Source organism: Scatophagus argus, chromosome 17, assembly GCF_020382885.2.
Source record: "Scatophagus argus isolate fScaArg1 chromosome 17, fScaArg1.pri, whole genome shotgun sequence".
Lineage (NCBI taxonomy): Eukaryota > Metazoa > Chordata > Actinopteri > Scatophagidae > Scatophagus > Scatophagus argus.
The window spans coordinates 12,048,580-12,073,875 of NC_058509.1; the positions used below are offsets into that span (position 1 = coordinate 12,048,580).

General features: G+C 41.8%; 1 protein-coding gene across 6 annotated transcripts in view; it reads left to right on the plus strand.

Moving 5' to 3' along the window:
* The window catches only part of ctnnal1 (catenin (cadherin-associated protein), alpha-like 1), a 45,964-nt gene that overhangs the window by 18,916 nt on the left and 1,752 nt on the right, over positions 1–25,296 (plus strand). For 4 of the 6 annotated variants that reach the window (XM_046417277.1, XM_046417282.1, XM_046417276.1 and 1 more), the window contains 17 exons: positions 8,231–8,420; positions 12,235–12,422; positions 13,134–13,253; positions 14,530–14,619; positions 14,846–15,016; positions 15,932–16,132; positions 17,181–17,267; positions 17,579–17,737; positions 18,282–18,374; positions 19,854–20,004; positions 21,080–21,117; positions 21,203–21,256; positions 21,598–21,752; positions 22,085–22,133; positions 22,703–22,759; positions 24,162–24,281; positions 24,928–25,011. In XM_046417277.1, coding sequence (XP_046273233.1) covers positions 8,231–8,420; positions 12,235–12,422; positions 13,134–13,253; positions 14,530–14,619; positions 14,846–15,016; positions 15,932–16,132; positions 17,181–17,267; positions 17,579–17,737; positions 18,282–18,374; positions 19,854–20,004; positions 21,080–21,117; positions 21,203–21,256; positions 21,598–21,752; positions 22,085–22,133; positions 22,703–22,759; positions 24,162–24,281; positions 24,928–25,011 — 2,007 coding nt within the window. The other 2 variants (XM_046417279.1, XM_046417280.1) reach the window with 2 other exon arrangements.

Here is a 25,296-nt window from a genome sequence, read left to right on the forward strand (position 1 = left end):
TCGCAAAGAGACATAAACACATAGAGGTGCTTACCCTTTGGGCATAAACATGCCAGGATGCTAATCTGTTTGTTGGCAGTAGCTGTACTAAACTACATGGCTGTCAGCTTGCCCGTCTGTTGGCCTCGGTAGTTTTCCCACATCTATCACCTCGTCTGTGCCCTCGCCCCCCCTCTGCCTGTCTCTTTGCCTGGCTTTATTCCTGTTATCTTGTGGTTGTATAGGCATATAGTGATCTATTCTCTGAGTGATCCATCTTCCTGGGTAAAACCATCTGTGTTCAATCAGCCTAAAGGGCCATGGCTACTACTGCCAATTTACTGCACTCCCTGTCTTTATCTCGGGTAAGTTTGGTGCTTCAGCTAGGTGTGTATTTGTGTGTATGTGTGTGTGTGTGTGCGCATGAGGAAAAGGTATGGAAAGTGGGCTTTTCTAGTTGAATGCGGTCTTATAATGTGACATTGATATCACTGGTTTGGTGAGCCAGTAGGTCCCTGAATCACACTGATCTGAGGTCAGCGTGCTTTCAGTCATTTCAACAAGCACAGTCAATAATAACCACGTGTTACTTAAATAACAGGCAAATTATCTTTGGGATGTCTCAGACTTGATTCTTATGGTCTTTTACTTCATCAGATTTCTCTGCTTCCTTGTGTTACTTCTCCCTAGAAGTGGATTTGGTGTGGTGTCAGGGGAAACAGGCTTTTAGAAACTGTATAAAGATGAAAGTGTGCAGTAACACCTCAGTGTGTGTGTTTCTGCAGGTGTGTGTGTGTGTGTGGAGGAGGGGGGATGATACCTAATGAAAAATAGCTCTGTGTATGCAGTCTAATTCCCAAAGAATTCATGACCAGTCAAGACTACATATGGATGGGGTTCAGCTCAGCTTTTATGCTAAATTGAACTGCTGCCTTGTGGTTCTAATTTAACAAGGTACACCAGAGAACTTGCATTCTGCTCCCATTAGCTGACTCGGTAACTCTCTCCATTGTGTCTGTAGGCAGCTGAAAGAGCATAAAATGAGTGCCGCTTACATTTTGTAGATGAGGGCATGACTCATTGTTGCAGAATATGGGTGTAAATTGGCCCTGGCCTGTTATGTTTTATGAATGTTGTTTAGTAATGACCTTTTCTGTGTCCAGAAATGTGCCTTTATAAATTATATATATTGTTTATATTGTTTATTGTATATTTGTTCAGATCAGTTTGGCAAGTTGTGTTGTCACAGTGTGTGTTTAGCATTTGACAGTAGGGCCCCCTGTTCTTTGCACATGGTTTTACAATATACGCCAAAGGATGCAGGTTAAAACACCACAAGCTGCTGCTGTACCGTACTGTACTGTACTGTACTGTACTGTTCTGCAGCAGCCTGGCCCCAGGGACAGACTTGAAGCACTGTAGACACAGAAGACGGCTAGAGGAGAGGTACATGAAGGTAGGAAGGCAAAAACAGAGACTACTCAAGTCACAAGAGAGGGAATTTTGAAAGAGAGAAGTGACACGTCCTCTTTATCCTCTTGCTTCCTTCACCTCCTTCCATCTATCTGTACCCGCTCTCCTCCTAACTCCCTTGTCTCTCTTTTCATCTCCTCGTATTGCTTCTCCAATCTGGCTGTTGTCCAACGCAGAATCGAACACCCGTCTGCTCACTGCCAATTTGGAGGGATTTGCTCACCCATTAAAGTGCATGTTCAGTACGACTTTCATCCCTTTCCTCTTATGTTGTGTTTCTCCCTCTTGCAGTCCCCAGTGAACAGCCAGCCACGTTTCTCCTTGCATCATCAAGACCAAACAGAAACTCGCGCTTCAGATTATGTCGAAAACACACAAACACACACACACACACACACACACACACACACAAACCTCCAGGAGAAATCAGCAAGGATAGGACAAACATTCAGTGTCCTCTTCGGGTGGTGTACTTTTTGCAACAATGATCTCTTTGTTCTGTAATGGGCTGAAATGAGATCTGGGAGTGTTCTTTTTCCTGTTTATTTTAACAAAGTGATCCATATGCTGTAGATTTTGTGTGATGAGGGCAACAATCCGAGGTGTACAGGAGCAGAAATAGTTTCCACAAATGGAGAAACTCACATATTAACAAGGACAAACATGGAAACTCACTCTCACAGCATAATGCAGACAGTTTCCTCTGATTATGAAGTCAACTGTAAACTGCTCGTTTTGTTTTTGTCCTCCTCATCTCCTTCTCTTCACACAAACTACTGTCCAATTATTTCCTGCACACACACACACACACAATGATTATCTGGACTCACTTACGCACAGCAGTACTGCAGTAAATACTTTAATCTGTGCACATGTGGACAACAAAAGAATTGCTGTTACTATAGATAGATTGTAGTATTTCTCCTTTGACTTGCACCCCCACATTCACGTGTGTCCTTTAGCCTGACTGCTAATGGTTGCACATGACGTGAGTTCCTCTGCAAGGATTCAGTTTCTAATGCAGACTTTCAGTGGTCTTTTTGTTCTTTTGAATTGTTGCTCTTGCCAGAAGCCCAAGTAAAGCTTAAATGAATCAGAGATATAAATGAGACAAATGAGCAAACCAATACAACACTTGCTAAGCAAGTAATTATTGTGATGAATGGCTACAATATGTGTTTAATAAAGACCCTGTCAGGCCTTCAGGACAAGCTTTTTCACACTCACTTTTATCTCCCCGCCTTTGTTTGTGAAAGGATTACTTGCATTTATTAAATGACATGAATGACGCAAATTTGCGGCTGGAAAAGCGCCTTTGAATTGATCTGTTTTGAGTAAACTGGATTTTTCTTCCACAAATGCACCCATTTATCTACACATTTATACAACTGCACAATCACAAAAGAATAAGAGCAGAGGGAGAAGACCAGCAGAAAGAAAGAATGACTCTGATAACACCAAACTTTCTCTTGATACAGTCATTCAATGAAACTCAGTCAGCAGCCATGGGAGGCAGCCACAAGTGTTTCCAGCTTTTGTTACCATCTGATTTATGGTCACTCGATGTGTCCTTGAGGTGTTAGTCTAGATTTCCCGCTAACCAATGGGTGGATTCTGTTCGTTATTGTGCTGGTCAGCGTAAGATGTCGACGTCACTTTTATGGCCTTGTAATTGTCCTGCTAATTATGGACAACAAAGAGATGAGAGGTGGATGGCTGGGAATTGACTGGTTCAGGGGAGAAAGTAACAAGAAGGGAATGGACAGGATGTCCTGTGTTAATGTGAGAGTGAAAAAGATAGACTTTATAAGAGATTGTGTGCGTGTACTGGAGCAGCAGCAGGGTTCACGCTGTCCTTTTTTAAGTCCTGAAACATGAAAGTTTTAGAGGTTTTCTCTCATTCTCTTTCAGTGCACAGTTATGTTTATGACAAACAAGATTTAATGACCTTTTGCAGAGGATTAACAATCAAGGTTAGTCAAGGTTTAGCACTATTGGAATTGAATCATGGAATGCCAGCTGAATGTACTATGGACTGACAAATCACACTTTCAGCCTTTTCAATTTAGCCACTGGGTAGAATTCAAAGGGACCCCTGAAGTCTGCTGAAAGAAAAGTTCTTCAAATATTTAGAGCCCAATCGCCCCCATTGTGGTTCAGTAATAATCAGGCGTCACTCAGGATTCTCTGCAGTGGAAAACAGATTCAAAATTGAAGGGAATTTGGGGGGGGAGGTTATAACAGTATTCTCCCATGTCATGCAGCAGTGTGGGGAAATTTCTTCTTTTGGGGCCCAAACTATTTCAGATGTAAGTAATACATTTGCTGTCTGAAATTCATCAATATTACAGGCAAATCCAAACCTTTCCAAATGGTGTGTTCATTCTATGTTGGCTCCCATTTATTATATTAGCAGATTAAGACATTTTACTCCAAAGTAAATCCTTCTGTGTCCAAACCGTTGCAACACGGTTGACATCGCCAAAACAGGAGGGAGTTCATTTTTTATTTCTTTTTTTTTTTTTTAGGTGATGGAGATGTTCAGTTATCCCCATCAATAAACCAATCTGTTGGAGGTCTGACTTTGCATCTAAAGCAGGAACATTTTGTGCTTATTTCACAGATTTCATATCATGTAAATCCTCTGCGGGTTTTGGGAGGCTTTGGGCCGGATGCTGCTTTGTTGGGAGTGCACACTGGCATTCAAACGCTGCTGCTGGATTGCAGCAGAGCACAGCAAGCAAGGCACAGAGAGGGAGGGTGTGAAAGAGAGAGAGAGAGATGCAGAATGAACTGAGAAGAGACATTTTAAATGAGTTGACTGTTGTAAAATATGTACACTCCTAACCTTTGGCCTGAAGGCAGCTTTAATGATTGAGCAGGTGCCAGTAAGGAGTGAATCTGAGTATTGAACCTCAGTACTTTGCCTGGTATCGACTGAAATGTGCCCACAGAATATCAAAACCTGTGAGGTGGTAAAAGTTTGCTTTGAATGTCGAGTGGTAGTCTTCTTTTTCTTATTCCTTGTTTCAGTATTTGCTGATTCAACTCATGATTTACGCATAGTTTTTGGAAGCTCAGATTCTGAACTGCACAGTTTCTTGGCTGTTTTACTAACAAATGTAGAATGAATGTGCACTTGTCTTTATCTCTGCACAGTGAGAACGACAGAAGTTCTTTTGATTTGCACACAAACACAATGGCCCCTCTGTCTCTGATGGCACTGTATCAATATTATGTTCTCTCCACCCTGCTCTGTTCCTGTTTGCACAGTCCAGTAAATGTACCCACCTAGTAATCCGTAATGGAGGAAATCTCAGGCATTGGTTATTGTCTGCTCTCTTTCCTGGTCTCTCGTTGCAATTCGCACAGACTTTTTCAACTTTTGGTCTTTCACAGATGTGAAAGATGATTGTGTAAAACTTGTCAAACTAACTTCAACCTCTGCTCATGCTTTGTTCCACACAGGAAGACCTGTTATCAGGTTTTCTCTTGGTTTCACTTTTGACCCTCTCTTGTTTCCTTCTCTTTCTGTCTCTTTCTGGCAGTTCCTCTTGCTCTCCTCTCTCTCTCTCTCTCTCTCTCTCTCTCTCTCTGAGGCTCATGTATGCCTGTAACACACATCCAGGCTCACTCTCAGGTTCCTCTCACTCTCTCTCGCCATTTAAAACACTGAGATTCTGGATCAGCGCCAGAAAAAGTGTTCCTGAGTGTCACCATTTGCTTATACAACTCCTCTGGGAAAACAGTCATGCCTTTCCCTTCATTTATACATGCGTGTACCCTGCTGGCATTAAAAAAAAACATGTGCACACTCACACTCAGTTGTACACACGAAACACAGACACGGCGTCCTCCAGAAAAAAGAAAGCAGGGACAAATGATTCATCCATCAGAATCATACTCAGCAGAAATATTTATTAGGTCTGTTGTATAACGTGAGTGGATTTCACTGCCACTGAACAACGGCCTGATATGATACGGGTCTGAATCGTGTGTCACGGTGCCCCAATTCCCTGTTAGGCTGCGTAATGTTCATCCAGCTGGCGTTGGTGTTTTCTATGGAGTAGCCTACTCTGTGTGGGTGAGTCAGTGACAGGGCCTGCAGGAAGGGAAGCTGTAATACAGAGTGATAAATGAAGTTTATGAGCAATTTCAAGGTCAGGATCTTGTGGGGGTGTGGTTAAGACAAGTGGTTAAATGACTGAGCGATTTTGTTCATTTTCTGTTTGTCTTCTTTTGCACTCCTGCGTCTCAACTTTGTTCTTTCTATCTCTTTTTTTCATGTTTCCTTGTGTGACACAGTTAGATATGGGGATTTAAGAAAATAGTGCTACATTTAAGAATTGATTTTTAATTTATGTACATGCTTAGATTCATGCAAAACATCTGATTTTAATTAGTTTTAATATTTGGAATCGTCATGTGTCATGTTGTGTCGCTGAATTCTTGCCAATAAATAGCCCAAATTAGATATTTGACACCTTTTATGCTGTCTTATAAGCATTATCTGTAGGGCATGTAGGTTTAATAGAAATCAATGAGTGTTATTGTGAAAGTGTTTTCTATGACTGCACAGAACTGCTACTGGAACTTCAGTGCAGTATAGAGATATGACCTTGATTATTCCTGGGATTTAACTAAGCAATTCAGTTTTCTGTGCAGAATCTGTGCCACACAAGGCAGCACTCTTTTGTTTTTACACATTCCCACTGAAGGTATTTCTCAACAAGAGACACAAGCATTTGCTGTGTGTGGTGCTAATGAGCACAGCGGCTGGATTCTGTGAAGCAACTTTAGCAGTGTTAAACATGTTGCCAAGGGCAGTTTAAAGAACTTTTGACTCAGTGGTACATGATGAAATCATCGGTCTGGATGATGTGTGATGTACAGTTTTAATGTGGGTCACATCTCACAAAGCTCAAGAGGTTTTCTGAGTCAGGCTCATTTAGCATTGTTTGACAGTTCAAAGTCACGAGGCATTTGTAGAATTTGTGGTCCCCCTTTTGTGGTCTGCCACTCCCAAGCATGAGTTTAGGATTCTAATACAGTTTTGTGTATTCTAATGTTTACATTTTACAAGCTTAATGATTTATCGATAAAGAAAAATGTAATCAAATAATGAGGTGTGGATTGGTGATAAATTAGTCTATTGAATTTAAACAAAACATCAAAACAAATAATATTTTATATTCTCAAATGCAACAATTTGCAGCTTTTTTGGTCTTATAGTTTAGTAAATTGGATATTTTGGGTCTTTTGTCCTGTTGGTCAGACAGCGTAAAATTTAAGATTTAATAATGTCACTCACTGTCTTGGGTGGGGGAAATTGATGGTGAAATTAATTAGAAAGGGCTTCCTTTTGTAGAGGCACTATTGACCTGAATGTAGTACTGAAGCTTCAATTAATCAATTAGTGAATTGACAGAAAACCGATAATCTTAGCTAATGTTTTTTTTTTTGTTTTTGTTTTTGTTTTTTTTTTTTAACAAAGCGAGCCAAGGACCCAGACCCAAAAAAAGTTATTGCCATGTTTGGGAACAGTCAGGCCTTAGTGTGTGTGTGTGTGTGTGTGTGTGTGTGTGTGTGTGTATACACTATCTGAGTGGTGCAGATCAATACCAATCCTGTCAGTTTTCAAAGTCAGATATACCTTAACACATTTCAAAGGATTTCAGTCACATTCTTTTGCCGTGTTACATTCCTGTGTCGTTCAAACGGCCACCTGAGCTCAGCAGAGCCAGCGTGCGCTCTGTAGCCCACAAAGACTTCAGTGTCAAAGATTACCCATTTGGACCACATGCAGCTGATGGACCAATTAAAATTACCACCCACCACCCCCTGACCTAAATGCTTTGACACACACACACATACACACACCTACAATGATAACAGCTGGAGAGAGTGGAAGCAATCAATAAATAATTGATGATAATTGGCTCTACCTATTCATAATTAATACCCTCAATTATCACTAAGAGGCCCCACCTGTGTGTGTTTCTGTGTACCCAGTGGTCTTGTTTATGTCACAGGAAGATGTGCATGAAAGTCTCATCTGCTCTTCTTTGTTACTCTTTTTTCAAACTATATAAAACGTTGTGTCAGGGTGTTGGAGATCAGTTGTGTTTTGGCCGTAGATATGGTTCTGTCACACATAGAAAGTTGTCCATGTGTTGGCTTCCAAAGTGCTATCTCTTGTAGCTGAACAGGAAACTCCTCTCTGCTGATAAGCAAATGGAGCATGTGCTCCAGACTCTACATGCTGCCTTATCAAAGCTGCTGTTAGTTATGAATTTATGAATCTACACTGGCAACAAGCAGCCTTTTTTAGACTGCAAAAAACACAGGGTGCTTGATTGTCTTGTTTTTCATTACATTGGTGTTACAAGGAATGGTTCATGTATTGTTTAAAAGATTTGATCAACTATTTAGATAATCAATCGTTGGTATCATTTATCAAACAAAAATGTAAAAGATTTTCTGTTTACAGCTTCTCAAAATGTGACAGTCTGCTGCTTTTATATCTATATGTTTTTTTAATTATTGTATTGAAAATATTAACCCATCCTCAATTTAATATTAGTCATAGCCCTGTATTTTATTGTATAATTATATTGTCATCGACATCTTTAGGAATATTTATACATCTTCACATTGGAATGTAACTACACATTTGCAGTGCTCGCGCTGTGTTACCTGCAAGTTTGCGAGGTAACAAGTATGTGTATTCCTACATATGAATAATGTTCATCTGTTCTTCTTCTACACATTCCTGCAGATCACCACTCTGATCAATCATAAAGACAAGCCAAAGAAGTCAGAGCGCACCCTGGCAGCCATACACAGGGTGGGCCAGGCAGTGAGCGCAGCAGTGGGGCGTTTTGTGGCCGTCGGTGAGGCCATCGCCGTAGAGAACCAAGAGCTGAAGGATGAGATGGGTCAAGCCTGCTTCGAGGCCCGCAGAGCAGGTAGGCCTCTTTGACTCGATCTTATTATGTGCTTGACATTTCACTGAATTACTGCTGTGTTTGTGGAGTGCTTCTCTTCGGGAGGAGATGGCGATGGCGCTTATTTTGCGGTCACAGATTCACGTTGCAAAATTATGTGAAGGTGCTTTATCCTAAATGCTCCTTTGTAGTGGATTCAAACCGAATCTTCCTGTCACAAGCTCGCAATAAGCATCAGTTGCCCTTGAGGGTGTTATAGTGAGTCAGTCAATAAGACTTACAATATTGTATGCTCATCAGTGTTTAATTGTTAAGACAAACTGTGACAGTCTCATAAAGCACCGGCATCACCTGCAGGCTTCACAGTGTAATCAAATTTTAGCAAATTTCTTTTTGTCCGGACAGTCTGGCTGTCAAACTGCATTACAGCACAAGACCAGAGTTATCCAAAGACTTTGATGCCATTAGGTCGGAAGTAAAGGCTGAAAAAAGGGTTTCTTCACCCAAGGGTGTTGTGTAGAAGGATGTATGGATATGTCAAGTGTAGAACAGCAGGGAGACAAAGAGGCACAGAGGGTTGTCAGAGGGGGGGAAACAGTGACAACCAGTGTGAAGAACCAGGAATGTGTGCATCACTCTTGCGGGACTGTCAGCTTTTATTGAACCCGAGAAAGAAGAGGTGATGGTTTTGTCAGGAATTTGTTTCTCTCTGTGTTTCCACACTTTCTTGCAACATTGTGCGGTTAAAACACAGTGTAAAAATACACACTCACGACACCTGTGTCAACCCTGTATCTTCCTGTTTATCACTAGCTTTCTTGCAGTTCTTTGTTTAGATATTTGCTACCATTAGCTTGGCAAAAATAAATAAATAAATAAATAAACAAAACCCTTCTTTATATCTGGAAACTTGGTTCTCATCAAGCAAAACAAGGACCTCATTTAACCTCCTACAGAACAGACCGGAAACAATATCACATTGGATAAGAATTTAGACACAACACCGTGATAATAGGTTTATGCTGGGGGAACCAGCCTGTGTAGCGTTTAATCCTCACACAGCGCTGATTTGTAAAGACGGCTAAAACTCAGACAAAGAGTGCGCTGGTGGGAGGAGAATAGACTGATGAGAAAATGTGTATATGTGTGCACTAAAGTAAGGCAAAGTAAAGTATATGTGTGCGTTTGTGTGCACGTTGCCCACTGTGACTAATTTATTCCAGTTCTCACTTCCCTCTCAGGGAGGTGTTTTCACAGTTTTCCCCTGCACGTCTCCTGACTGACACTGTACAACTGTTCCCTGACTAAAAAAAGGGAGACATTTTTTGTCTAGTCTTTTTTGAAAATGATGGAGACATTTTCACGGATAAAACAGAAAGACTTTTTAGAGTCTTTAAGTCTATGGGAGGGGTAAGTGCTAGTTAGTGAAAGAATGACATTTCTCTAATACCTAGCCGCAGGGAAAGTTTAATCAGGCAGGCTTCATCCTTGTGTGCTATAATGAATGAAATAAAGGCAGGCTGAAAGCACTGGTTTAATTAGATGCTACCCATCATCAGAGCGGTGGAGAGATCCAATGAGACAGGTCAGTGAAGGCAATCTGTGTTGGATCTCTGTCTCTGTCGCTTTCACTCAGTCTCTCAGTGTCATTCTCACATTTGTACGCCTCTGTCTCACTTTCCTTTTAGCCTTTGAAAAGATTCCAGATAAGATGGTATAGTTAGGATCAAATAAAGTCACGGGACTTACAGTATGTGTTCTAAGACTGGAGTACATGTGGACTGCAGGTGCTTTTTTTTTGATAATGAAAAATATACAAATGATACAGAAACAGAGTCTACAGCAATGTTAGCAGCTCTGCAAGGCTCTACTGAGGCTAACTGCTACCATGCTGAATGTGTAGCAGGGATAATGTTCACTATGTTCATCTTAATTTGGCAGTGGATGTAGTTGTGGAGGTATTTGGTCACAAAACAACATATGGGCTGATCATAGCGCTAGATGAAATTAAAGAATCACCAGCTTATCCGGTTCACCCTGAGGGGAATATGAATATCTGTATTCACCGACAGACAGACATTGCCATCCGTTCAGTCGTGCAAGCTTGACTGCTGCACCAACGCACCAAGGATTGCTCTTCCACATTATCACATACGAATATTAAATTTATCATACAGGAAAAAAAAATAATACATCTGTTGTGTGATTTTACATGTAGGAACAAAACTGCTTTTCACTGTGAACAAAGATACAAAGGGCACAAGTACATATAATAACTCAGGGGCCAGTGGGAGAGCTCCGTTTTACATTTAAGGTCATGAAAATCCAGATTCCAGTCCATACCGTCCACATTCTGGGATTCAGAGGGCACAGTTGGCTCACTCTGCTTTCCACCCTGTTTGTGTCATGGGGGTTGAGAGCCAGTCTTTGTGAGCCAGGCCTAGATGTTTTAACTGGTTAGCAGAGCTGGCACAGAAAAGCAGCCTGTCGGATGCAATCAGTTCGTCAGAGCTGCATCTTTTAAAGGACCAGCCAAGCCAAATAGACAGCCAAGCTGCATGACCCGATAGAGACCCTGCTATCTCCCCTTTCCCTGAGATTTTTCTCTCACTCTCTCGCTCTTCACTCTGGACATTTTCCTTTTGATAGGTACTATTTTGATGATGGGTATTCAGGCTAAAACTCTGTATTCCTCCCTTTTTGGGGCTGGTATGAGCAGGTCAGAAAAGATAGAAACGGGAAAGCTGGACTTTTGCCTTTGTATACGTGTGAATTTGCTCAGACATGTTTGCCAATTGCATTTGAGGCTTTAGTTGTCTACCCCCCAAAAATGGCTTACATAATCCAAAAAGCTAGCCAGAAGTGTTTGGGTCAGATTGGCATAGCTGTCCTAGCACGATGCTGAATATAATACCATTGTGTTTCATCCTGTCCAGGACAATATGTTCTCCTGGAGATGGTGAGCGGCAGATTGGAAGAAAATTGTGCCATAGAGTTCTCTGAAATAACTTAGCGGGCATTTAGGAAATTATCAATTGACCATCCATCCCTCCATTATCTGTCTTTTATGTGGGTCCAGATCTCAGTGGCAGCAGGCGAAGAAAAGTAGCCTGAAGGTCTTTTTGGCTATTCACATCTCTTCCAGCTCTTTCCTGCGTGCTCCCAAGCCAGATGGGATATAGAAACCCTTCAGCATGTTCTGAGTCTGGCCCCCTAACTGGGAGGAAACTTTTCCTGAATAGACAGTTAGCCACAAACTTCAAGTCCATTTTGGGTTTTTATTTGTTTTTCTTTTTCAGGAGAATCATGTGGAAGAAATTTGTTAATATGATTTGTAGAGAACAGGACATTTTCTTAGTTCTCTACTGCTATTTTGTGTCGCTTATCTTCTGGCATGCAGTATAATTTAAAAGGTAATCCATCATCTGTTGGGTTTTCAGCTCACTCTTGGCCAGATTTACAAACAGCAGAAGAAATGGTAAATGCTAAAAATTTAACTGAGGTTTATGCATTATAATGATGCAGCCTCATACACTGTGTATGAATGCCTCCACTTACAGTTGAGAAATTATGTTTTAGTCATTATCGCACCCCAGTGAACAGTGAGAGAAGACTGAAACGGATTTAAAAGTGGGAAAACAGAGCTCTGGTATGGGGTCAGCACTCTGTACCTGCAGAGACCCAAAGATTAGGTGTACAAATCAGCAGCAGGAGAGAAAAGACTGTTTGTTGCACAGCTACACACCTTCAAAATAGACCTGCAATTAGATAGCATCAGGTATTTGTTTCAGTCTAACTCTGTCAGTAAAGTATACGCTTCCCTTCTGTCTTGTAGGTGATACCATAGCCCAGCTGACAGATGTGGGATCAGCCTTGTCCTCTCAGTCAGACAGTCGCATCACGGTGTTCAGTGATAGGACAGGCATGGTGAAGGCTGCCCGCTTGCTCCTCTCCTCGGTCACTAAAGTCCTGGTCTTAGCTGATCGCATCGTCATCAAGCAGATAATCACATCACGCAACAAGGTGAGACATGCAGACGTAACACACATACAGACAAAGACTCAGAGATACACTCTCTCTCTCTCTCTCTCACACACACACATTGGCAAACTCCATCCTTAGTCCTTTATTTCCTCATAGGTAAGTACTGGCTCTCTGAAGGAGTACTCGAGAGGTAATTGAAGGGAAGCAGCACATTTAAAAACACAGAGCCAGAGACTGTCTCTTTCCATCGTACCTGGCAGTGCTCTTAGCCAGACAGTGTGATATGGATGTAGCTGTGGACTGAGCCAAGAATGGAAACAAGGGGCCTAATCATGACTGGTTAGCCTTGTTAGGACAGACAGTCGACAGCCCCCTGTGCTCCATTACTGGCAAACACAATTACATCTCTTCCTCCTCTTTGTCTGCAGTGGATGAAAGCTGCTGCGTTAGTGCTGCCAGCTAGCCTACCTTCAGCAGCTAAATTAGCAGCTACATAGCCTACTATTAGCCAAAGTGCATGTTAGGAACTACTTAATCTGCTGGTGTTATTTTAGGAGATCTCTGATATAATTGCACATCACTGAGCCATTGTTACTATGAAAAGGGAACACTGAAATAGAAAATGTATTCTTGGTTCTCTTGTAAGTTAAGTATTCACTGTTGGGATGTAAACATATGATATTCCGCTTGCTCAGATATATGTTGTGGCCGTTCACTGTACTACCCTGATTTTTTTTTAACTCCTCTCAGGTCCTGGTTACCCTTGACCATCTGGAAAGAGTCAGCACCTTCCAGGAATTTGTACAGATTTTCAGCCAGTTTGGCAATGAGATGGTGGAGTTTGCCCACCTCACCGGAGACAGACAGAACGTGAGTAGCATGTGAAGAAACCGACTCTCTGCTTTTCTCTTTAAAGAGTGTAAACTCATCGGCACAATGTAAACTTCTCTGTATAAATTAAATGTAAATGCAAAAGAAAAAGCTGCATATGGATAAAATGATGTCTCTTCATTTCTGCAACACTGAGCATATTTTGTTTATTCATGTAGATCTAATCTTCTAACAAGCACTGATTTTCTAAACATGGTATTCTGAATGGGAAAGCAGGTGGTAGAGTCAGACTGTGAAACCTGCAATATTTACACAATGAATGTGCATGCAAACTCAGAACAAATCAATAATAAACATCAAATATTTACACAAAAAAATCAAACAATGAAGTCACAAATGTCCTTGAGACCTGTTTCTTTTCTGTAAAGTTTACTTAATTCTGTCTCTAGCTATTTATTTTTGTATGTTATGAACTTGCAAACACTCAACATCACAATTCTCTTTTGATGTGAATTGACCTGCGCTTTCAGATGCATTCTGTCTGCAGTATATGCTACCAGATTAGCAAAACAAAACTTTCCCTCAAAGCTTCAGTAAAACAGTCCCACTTTTTTTTTTTTTTACTTTCTTCTGTCAAAGACTGCTAATCCTTCTTTGATGCATAAATTCAGCCTGTACAACTAAAGCGCTTTGCCTGCAGAAGATGATGTAAAGTGCAACGACTGCGATATCTAGACAGGGAGAGAGGATCTGCCGTCCCTCTTTCTGAATTTCCTCAGGGCTCGTGTTTTGACACACATCATGTCTCTCCGACGCTCCTCATTGCAGCTAATGCTCCTTCTCCTCCTTTGCCACCCTGTTTTGTTGTATTCACTCCCTTACTCCAATGCACACTCCTGCACATGCACGCAGCCCTTTAGAAAAATCTACCATCTTCATCTATTGAAGCCAAGTGAGCATAGAGACAAAAATAATGACAGATAATCACGTCGTCTTTGTAATCTGTAGCGAAATGATGGGAGAGGAGTTGATTCAGCTGCTTTTTCCAAATCCCGCATCTAATTCGAGCTGTCTATTTCTGTTTGGAAGCAGCAGGTCACACATACAGCATCTTCTTTCCTATTCTGCCAGCATCTCTTTTCATTAGATGACGGTTTCATCTGTGTAAACTTGGAGAGGAACATGTGTTGTGCTTGTGTGTCCCTTCATACCAGCATGTTGCATATGTTTGATGCTTTGTATCCCTTTTGTTTTTAGAACTCACAGCTGAAGTAAAGCCACTGATTACCATTTTATGTGTGTTTTTGTGCTGTAGGACTTGAAGGATGAGAAGAAGAAAGCACGGATGGCAGCCGCCAGAGCGGTTCTGGAGAAATGCACCATGATGCTCCTCACAGCCTCCAAGGTAAAACAGCTGGCACACCAGCACTGCACCTCTGGGCAGGGGTTATGGATTATGTCCAGCTTAAAGATTTAAGGCCTTCTCGAGTTTCTCAAATGCTGCTATCAGTAGTAATACACAAAACTCAGTCACATAATCATAAAAAGGGATCTATTTGAAAAAGGATAGAAGTTGGAAAGAGTAGAGGAGGATGCGAGCGTTGACATTTCACATCGAATTCCTTCCAAAGACTTGCCTGAGGCACCCAGATTGCGAGTCGGCACGGATCAACAAAGACGCCGTGTTCCACCGAATGCGCTGTGCCCTGGAGCAGGTCATCGAGATAGTCACTGAGGCTCGAAGCTGCGGGGAGAACAAGCTTCTTCCTGCCAGCATCTATGACGGCATCAAGGACTTCAAGGTAGGATCAGAAATTAGGCTTAGTGAAGGAGACGATACACATCATGGTAAAGGCTTAAGGTTGGCGATGCTCATCTGACAGGTGTTGGCCCGGGAAATTACGCAATGATCCTCTTATGGGTGAAGCATCATGTTGAATTTTAACTGTGTAAAATCACCAGACCACAGCCTTTTCCCCCAAAAAAATGGTAGTTACATAATCTGTTTATATTAATAAGAAACGCCAGAGCAAAATTCCTTAAATCATGATCTTCAAATGTAACTCAATCAGCACAAGAGCCAGACTTATAATTTTGTTCTTACAGTGGTGTGAGTCACCATTAAACCTACATCATTATGACTAATCTCCTGTCTCCTCCCTGTACACTGCTAAATGCAAGAAATGAAAATACACACACACACAAAAAAAACAAAACATCTGAAGGGGTCTCGTCGATTGAGACAGAAGAAGTCTTTTAATGAAAGGACCCAGAGATGCTTATTGCTTTTAATGAATGGCTTCATAGCTCAGAATGGCAGAGTTTAACTAAAAGCTTATGTAAACCTGTCATCTTAGGACACATAAGCAGAGACCATTACTCCTCTTAAAAACAGATCTTGGTTGAAAAAAATAAAACAGGATAAAGGATGAAACAGGGAAATACATCCTTTTATGTTTGTGTGTTTGCGATGCTGTTTGCAGAATTTATTATGCACCTTTGATGGCTCAAGGTGAGTCTGAGACTAAATCCGTAACTCACAATACTTGTTATATAAAGTTGATGATGTTAAGCGTATAATGATAATGAGATAGTAAATTATGTCTTTTCCCCTCAGGACATTAGTTAGTACAACTTTTCTGTGTTGCCACCTCAGTCTTTTCAAATGCTCTTTCTACCCCCAATTCCCACGGCTCCTCCCACCCCTCCTCCCGCAGTCCAGCGTGGAGTGCCTGCGGGAGAACCTGTACTCTTTGTCGCCCCAGAGTGTGGGCAGCCAGCTGGAGGCACTGGTGGAGCGGACAGAGGACTTCACTGATTCGGCCTACACCAGCCACGAGCAGCGGCAGGCCATCTTAGGTCTGTGCCAGCTGGCGCGCCAGGACACTCAGCAGCTGGTGCACGCCTGGGTTGAGGCGGTATGTTGGCACCAGCAGACACGCTTGCACAGATGCTCATATGCCTACAGTAATATTCATGAAAACCATATGCTACCATATGAAGAGTAAGAATATGTACCTTATCGGTAAGACACTTGTAAAAGAAAAGTACGGTGATAAGATGCAAAACGGGGTTATCCAAGAAAAGAGGGAGAGATGTGGGTTGGGCTGTTAGTATCAGGAATGATGGGGAGCTGGCAAGGTTAGAAACAAAATGTAATATTTTTTTAAAAAGTGGGAAGTCTCTCACTCACATTCACACACACACACACTCAACATGATACACTGGCAGAAATACATGCAGACAGACTTGCACCCATTAAGACTCCCTCCACGGATCACTCAGTCATTCACTTTGCCCACTCGCTTTCTTTTCATGCATCCCTCCTGGAACAACAGAGCATAATAACCTCGTTCGACTGAGAGAGAAACATCACGTAGTGTTCCGTGCCGTGCTGCCATTCAGCAGAGTCTCCTTGGCCTTCAGAATTGATGGACCTATGAAACACAAGTCATTATGTTGCAGTTTCTTTTTCTTAAACTTTTTCAGTGAATAGTCAGAGAGACTGCTGCAATATAATTGTACAGTTTTGCTTGATTCAGCTTTTGCAGTTGAAGGTCATCTGGAGAACTGAAAAGAACAGAACACTGCAATGTTTTGAAATGGTAGAGAATACATCGGAATGTGCAAATAGTCTTAGATATTCTGCCCAGTTAAGCTTCTGGTCCTGGTTAGTAGACTATAAATTTGCTTCTGTTTCAACTCAATGTATGGTTCAGAAAGGATTAAATTAAGAAAGGTGTTTTACATTATTTAAACAAAATAAATTGTTTAAATCATTTTACTTGGATTACACATAATTTCTTTGCATGTTTAGAACACAAGTCACAAATCCAAGCCATAAACTGTGCAACGAGCCCAAATTCATCTTCCAATGCAGTTTTGTTCTCGAGCAGATAACAGTGTAGCTTTGTGTGTGGGCCTCATGTTTGCTTCTCCTCTTCCTCTCTCATCTTGCTGGAGCAGCAGTCTGTCCATGCCAAAGAGGCCACAGAGGACATGGAAGTAGCCATCCTGAAGACCTGCCAGAGCGTCAGTGACCTCAGACGTGAGGTGAGCAGCAGTCTGTCTCTGCTCAGCCCGCTTCCCCTTTGAGTCTGACTACATGTTCTCAGTTTCAGACACAACTGATGTGTCTCTTGCTGGGCGTTCTGCCTCTGTAGCTGGTTTTCTTTTTCACATCGCTCTTCAACTTACCTGTCACCTCAACCATTTCATTGTGTCACCTCCGTTGTTCTTCCTCAAAATCCTCCCTGCTTCATGCCTCTCACTCATCTTTCTTTCTCCTGTGTTTTATGCAGCCTATGTTGCTCCCTCCCTTTCCCATACTGCAATTTAATCTTCTTTAATCTTCCTCGTCGCAGCTCCATAAGGTGGCAGTCGGTCGTGCCTCAGACTTGCTCAGAGTTCACGGGGAACAGTTGCCTCTGCGAGCCCTCAAAGCTGCAGGCGCTGAGGGGAACCTGGAGGCAGTGGCGGAGTATTCGCGCACGCTCACCGAACAGAAGGAGCAGCTGGTGGAGGTAGGGTGGGGTCATGGGGATTGGGAGAGGTGTTTGGTGTAGGGCCATCTAGCAATGATATTTTGATTGTTTAAAAAAAAAATAGCAGAAATCTGGAATGAAGTTTAGATTTTTTAACAATCTACTCTTTTAGGCAAAATAGCTGGCATTCCACAAACACTTTTTGAGCAAATGAACTGTTACAGGTTGAATTGAATGAAAATGTAACCAACCAATTAACGTCAACATGTGGTTTTGTTATGCAAACGCTGAGTAGAAAAATCCTATGCATGCTTTGTCATGTCTTTGCTTGTGGCCCTAACAAACCAAACGTATAGTTTCAAAAGAGGTTTCATAGTAGTGGTAGTAATATAATGATTTATATTATCTAGATATTAGTTATCTTGATACATATAATAGGAAAAAAGTACACAGCTGTTTTGATGTGAAACCTTTTCTTGTATGTGCAGTCAGTTTAGTATTTATCAGTTTCCTGCAGTGTAACTTTCAGGCGTCGGAAGCAGCAGCAGTCAATCGTTTTTTCCTCCCGTGTCTTTGACTCTAGACATGTCGGCTGCTGTGCCACGTGTCGGGATCAGAGCCTCTGGAGATCACCTGCATACACGCTGAGGAGACCTTCCATGTCATCGGTCCACAGGTAACAGGTCCAAATATTTTCTGCATTTTTGTTTTTTGCTTGGTTTGCATCATACTCCAGTGTATAATGCATCCAGGTTTAGCTTTAATTAAACCCAAGACTGGTTTCATTCTATTCAGCACTTTCATTATGTGTCAATAAAATCAAATTGGTTTCACAGTAGTCGGAGAATGAAATCAAACCTGAGTAATATTCTACTTGGACGAAGGGGGAAAGAAAATATATAAATTACCTCACATCCACTCTGTCTACTTCCTATACCTGCCATCCGTTCAAGTTGGCTGAGAACATGCTGTCCACCTAGTCCCCCTATCCCACATCTAATTATATTTGCTCTTGAAAACCATCCATGCCAGTAATTATCCCACAATGTAGAATGTTCCCGTCCTGCGGGGCTAATGTCAGGCCCCACATGACTCTGCAGTAATGATTCCGCTCTTAAGTTCAAAGGTCAACCAATCAATAACATTGCAGCATGGTTTGGCTGCGGTGATATGTCTGTGTGTGTTCCCAAAGTAATGGAGTGGTGGCCCAGAGGGTAATTGGTTATTAAATACTACAGTGTAAGGGGTGTGTGTTCCCGCACAGGCGCACATTTGTGAGTGTGTTTGAAAGCATTATGTTTCTGTGTGTACATCCGCATGTCTCCATGACGTGACATGACGTCTGGAGAACATGTTGAGGGAATTCTAGCAAGTTTGGCGCAAACATCCACTTGGACTCAGAGATGAACTGATCAGATTTTGATGGTCAAAGGTCACTGTGGTCTCACAAAACACGTCTTTCCCTAAATCAAGATTTCACAAGCTCATCATGGCAACATTTCACACAAACATTTAATTAGTTACAATGACGGGGATAACATTTTATATCCTAAAGATCAAAGGTCAAATTCACTGTGACTTCGTGATGTTTTCTCTCCATTATCCAACACCTTAACTCAGCTGATTGTATAGATCTTCTGTGCTGCCAGGATGGAGACGTGTGTGAAGCTTCCGCATCATCCATATTTGAAGCCCCGTAGTCCACCACAGGCTCATTGGTTTGATGGGTGATTATTGTTGCACCGCGTGATGAAGCTCTCAAGCAGTCATTAAGTACATCATGTGTTGCTTATTCGTGTCCCCTGCCTCAGGTTTGTTTTCTGTCTGTCTTGTCTGTAAGAGTAGAATCGCAGCTCTGCTGTGGAGGCCTAAGAGAGTGTTGCTGTGTTGGTGTTCATTAAAGAGCCATAGTACAGTTTTTACCCACAGCCCAGACAGATGGGGGAATGCAGCTTATCAAGAAAACAGGCCTAGAGAGCATTTTAACATTGTTAAAACAGTAGTATTGGGCATACCAGTTTCCCAGTTCTACACATGAATTACACCACAATTTTGTTCCTCTGTTTTACTTTACTTGCATATTTTTTCCCCTCTCCTTGGTTATGACCAGCATTATTTAATTCTTTTTTTTTTCATGTCCTAACTCTTCACACAGATCATCTCAGCAGCTCAGACACTTGCTCTCCACCCATCCAGTAAGATTGCGAAGGAGAACCTGGAGGTGTTCTGCGAGGCCTGGGAGTCGCAGCTGTGCGACATGGCCCTGCTGCTGAGAGAGATCAACGACGTCTTTGAAGGCAGGCGAGGTGCGTTTTACTTCAGTTAAAGGATAATTGTGTACATTTGGATGGGTTGTCAGCATATATGAGAGAGGAACGTCTTAGAATGAAGAAAAAGAAATCTTTCAGTCAGAAAAGCTGTGATGAATAGAGCGCCGTCAATGGCCTTTTAGCCACAAAGAATCAAAATCTGTGCTAAAACCTTGGTGAATCATTTTGCCTTCAATAGCCTTAATGAAAATTAAAGTTGTGGCAAAGCAAGCAGCATGAGCACACCTTTTAAAAATTAATCATTACGAACAAGAAGTATTTTGTACAAGGTACTACGTCAATGCCATTTAACACCCACACGCATTCATTCATCCTCTGTACTGCCTCTTCCTATTCATCATGCGTATCAGTTAGCTTAAGTGTCCAAATCATGGACAACAACTCATACAGATGAGCTGTTTGTGTCCTCACTGGCACCAACTCGGGTACGAAGTACATGTGGATACTTGTGGTGTGTATATTTGCGTTGGATGTACGTTTGCCTGTATACACACCTATGCACGTTTGTATCAGGGAGTGTTGGATGTGTTTGTTATCAATCCTGTGCTTTCACACACTCTATGTCTGACACATCTCAAAGACGGGGGGAAAGGTGCATATTCCCAAGACTTGGCTGCCCTCAAGAATGTGACTTTTGCATTAAAACATAGTAAATATTTTGAATTGCAGCTCAGGGGGCGAAAGGATCACATCCATCACACATTTATATTCCCATGAAGCCAAAGAGCTGCGTTAAAATGTAAAAATATGGACACTGTGTAGAGACTTGATTTCATTTACTTCTAATCTTCTCCCATGAACATGACAGTAGAGTTTATTGTCTGTGTAGTTGATTGAAACAAACCTGCTGTTCATGTTTATGATGAAGAAAACGTGTCATGGGTGGACACCAACAGTAATTACCGTCCTACCTGTCTGAGAAATTGTGAACGTCCACATACAGTCATTTATAGAGGAATGACACGTGCTTATTTTATGTTTTGCTTATTCTTTTTTTTTTTTTTACTTGTGACCTTGAGTTCAGATAATCACAATAATTCTCTACTTCTAGGAGACAAAAGACCTTATTTGTCGCTTCCCAGACCCGGGGTAAGTATCACACCCTCCACCATCTATATTCCAGTGATCCACTGGTTTGTAATCCTCTGATTAACGCCATTCTCTTTTCGCACAGAAACACTCACTCACTAACTTGAAGACTGCCAAGGCTGTCAAGTTGGATGCAGAGGTAGCATACACCATAAACTCCTCTGGCTTTCAGCACAATACATCACATCACGTCTTCAACCCGGTTCTGACAGCAGCACATTTATCTCCAAGAAACTTTGTGTCACTCTCGTGCAGAATTGATGGTGTTCATTTGGTAATAGGCTGCAGTTTTGTTGGCCAGCAGTTTTTCACATGCCGTACCACCACAGGAAGCAGCGTTGCTAATTTTAGAACTTCTCAGTAAAAAAATGAATATAACCCTATTTGCTAATGTACATTTCTAAAATTACATTCTTTCCATATCAGTCTTTTCCAAAATAGAAATACTTTGTATTTGTGTGTCTTTCTGTGCACATGCAGGAGCAGACAAGCATGGCCAAGCTGGGTCTGGAGCTTCGTCTGCTGTCATCAGATGTGGACACAGAGGTGGAGAAATGGGAGGAGCAGGAACACGACATCGTCCGACAGAGCCAGAGCCTGGCCAGCATGGCCTACAACATGCACTTGTTCACCAGGTAACCGACTGGCACCATGCGCCGGCATCGTGCTCCGATTTTGTATCTACAGCCTGCTGAACTGTTGCATTCATTTCAGAGCTCAACACTGTAAAGCCTCTTAAGCAGCCACATGGATCTCTTTAGAGGCTTAGCGTTAATGAGAGCCCCCAGCTATCGATATTCACCAGACGTAGCTTGAAGCACTGGCAAAGTTGACATGACTGTGACTCATTCTGACACTAAAATCGTTGCGATTTATCAGGTTATAGTCTTGGTTGTTTGCTGTGGATGCATTTTCTCATGCATGTTTCCCCTCCTTATTTTCTGTGTTTTTCCTATTGATTCTTCAGAGGCGAGGGGCTGCTGAAAACAACACTAGATCTTTTCCATCAAGCTGAGGTACGTGAATCCATATCTGCTAATCTCTCCCTCTCTCCAGCCTGTGTTGTGTTTTCCTCATGTTTCATGAAGTTGCAAATGAATGCATCTGTTGTTTTTATTAAAGCAAAGACACAGTGGGGCTGGCAGATCTATAGGTTACAGTAGTAAATACCAGGAACCCTTCGTTCACTCGCCTGTCGCAGATGACCAGGACTCAATCAATAGCATGGAAACATTGAGCCATCTGACACATGAGGTGATAACAAACAAGGTTGTATGGAGGAGTGTATCCTATTGAACTGGGACCATTTTCAATAATGTACAGTGATTTGTAGATTCAGGGCCCAGAATGTCAGCTGGGATTTATTCCATTTAGGGTGAGCGAAGGAGATAAGAGAGGAAGAGGAATGATAGGGGAAAGAAACAGGAAGGTACACTGATAAGAAGGGTAGGAAAAAGGGAGATCTCATAATATTTACTGGCTGCGCTTTTTTGCTTTGGGATGACGTCCTGGTGGATGTTAAGAGAATTATAATTTTGCTTGTATTTGTGTAATTTTTTTGACTTGTCTTTTTACACATCTTAAGGTTCTCTCTGAAGAAGGGCTCCAGCTGGGCTCATCTCTCCGCACTTTTTCCACTCAGGTATATACTAATAAATACTAATAAATATCTCTCTCTCTCTCTCTCTCTCTCTCTCTCTCTCTCTCTCCCTCTCTCTCTCACTCTCACTCACTCACTCACTAACACACAGAGTTTAAGGCTGAATACCAAAATCACAGTGTTCTCACATAATTTCATCTCCAAATATTTCATATTAAGCATACAAAAAAATGGCAGAAGAGCAAGAAAGAAGTGGCAAAGCAATGAGCAGAGTAGAACATTAAAATCCAAATAATAAAAAAAAAGAAATGTTTTTGCACATGATATGTTCTAATCTCTCTCTGGAATCTCTGACTACAGTATAAGAAGAACAGAAAACACAATAAAAGTAATTAAAATAAACCCAAAGAGGAAAAAAAAAACTGTTTATTTTCTCTTGAGCAGGGTGAGCTTCTGACCCATCTGTATACACACACACACACACACACACAGGCCAGGCACCTGTGCCCCCTCCCACGTTACGCCTCTCACACACATACACCCATATCACCCATTCTGGCAGGCTGCGATGCCAGGCCCGCCTTATAAATCACACAACGAGAGCAGGAAATTAAGGCTGTCACACACACTTTCACACCATCCTCTTTTTCCTCTCTGAGTTGAGATCGAGCAAACAAATGTAGCCTCAGTGCCTTCCTTCCTCTTGCCCTCCACCAACTTGTTCCCCGGGTCCTCCAAGTTTAATTAAATGGCTCTTTTTGACAGCCATTAACGACTGCCATTTGTCACTGCTGTGACTGTAGGTGTGTGTGTTGGCGCACATGTGCACGTGCAGAGGAGGTGAGGCTGGCTGAGCTGACTGCAACCACCCATTCATAATCAGGAGGCTCAGCTCTTCGGCTTGCCTCACACTTTCTGATTAATTACATCAAACAAACTGGTGCTAATGGAGCCCCTCCCTCTCACCCTCCACTCCCACAGCTCTTTGGCACCAAACACACTTGTAGCACACCTGTGTTCCGCTCAGTGAAATTACAAGCCTATTTATTCAAATAAGTTTGAGTATCTTAGTTAAGGTTTCAGAGATTTTATGTACTTTTGCCAGTCTTCAGTAGTACCACTCTGAACAAAAGAACTTGTGTTGTTAGGTCATTGGTGGCTTGTAACTGAAGTAGATTGACGGCACCCATGACTGAGATCTAGGGATTAACTCAGCTGGATAACAGACTTAAGCAGTAGATCATGACCCGACTGTTGCTGATGGATTACATGGAACAACACTAAACCTGAATTTATTTCGTCCTCCTTTTTCCTCTTTGTGATTTGCGTTTCACTAAGAGAATTGTAAATCCAGTCCAGTAAATCTATCAATGTCTGTACATATTAACCCAGTCTCCCTGGATAACACCATCTCTCCCTCTCTCTGCCTTTCTCTCTGTTCCAGCTGCTTGATGAGGAAAAGTCTCTGGTTGTGACAGAGATGGAGAAACTGGTGGCACTTTGCCAACAGCTGCAGATGGGAGCCAAGACTCCTGTACAGGGCAAGACTGCCACCTTCCAGAAGGTACCCATACTACGCTTGTATCTTTTTGTTTGTTTGTTTGTATGTGTGTGTGTATATGCACAAAAATACTGAATGAATTACATGTTTTTGCCTTAAGTCTGTTTTGCTTGGTAAACATTACATGAGTAACATCACACAGAACAGACTTTCTATAGTTTTTTTTTTCTTAAAGCGATAATTAGCCTTGACAGCATCAAATCTACAAACCCAGCAACAGATGGGCGTCATAGAAGTTCAGCACACAACGGAGCATGACTAACGGCGTTACTTCCTTACTGGCTACAGCAATATCTTTGAGTGATCTGCGAGTAACGCTATTATCGAACACAAGGTGTTAGATTAATGAATGTCTGTGAGGAATTAATGAGCATCTTGGGCAGGGATGAGCTGCCTTAGAGCACCTTGTAATAAAGGCAAAGGTTGGTATCAAAAGGACGGGATGAAGAATAGCGTGTCCTCTGCTGATTGATGAACATCTCTTTGATATGTATTTGCTCCCATCTCCCTGTCTCTCCATCCTGATGTTCATTTAATCATTCATCACTAATAGGAGAGCATTTCTGCCAGGGGATGCTACAGTAGAGTACTGATCAGGAAATGTTGAGTTAAACAGTTTTTTGTTAATAATTTATTTCTTTGTCTGTAGGTGGACTCATGCATTCAAACAACAAGAGGCATCTTGACTGTGGTCCTCTCCCTTCTTCCATTCTGTAACAAGCTCAACAGAAAGGTGACAACAGGCATTCTCAGTGACTCCGCAAGCTTTGCGGAAAACTACCAAACTAAATGATAAACGGCTCCAAAATGTTAATGTAGCCCAAGAAAGTATGACTGAAACCGATTTTTTTTACGGGAACAAGCTGGGACCCAACATTGACATATACCAATTTAGCAACTTAGCAAACAGTTTCCTGTTTACACATCCACATCTTTTATTAAAACATATATATACAGCAGAAAACAAAAATAAAACAACAGTGACAGATGCAGTCAACATTTTCAAAAGATAGCAAGC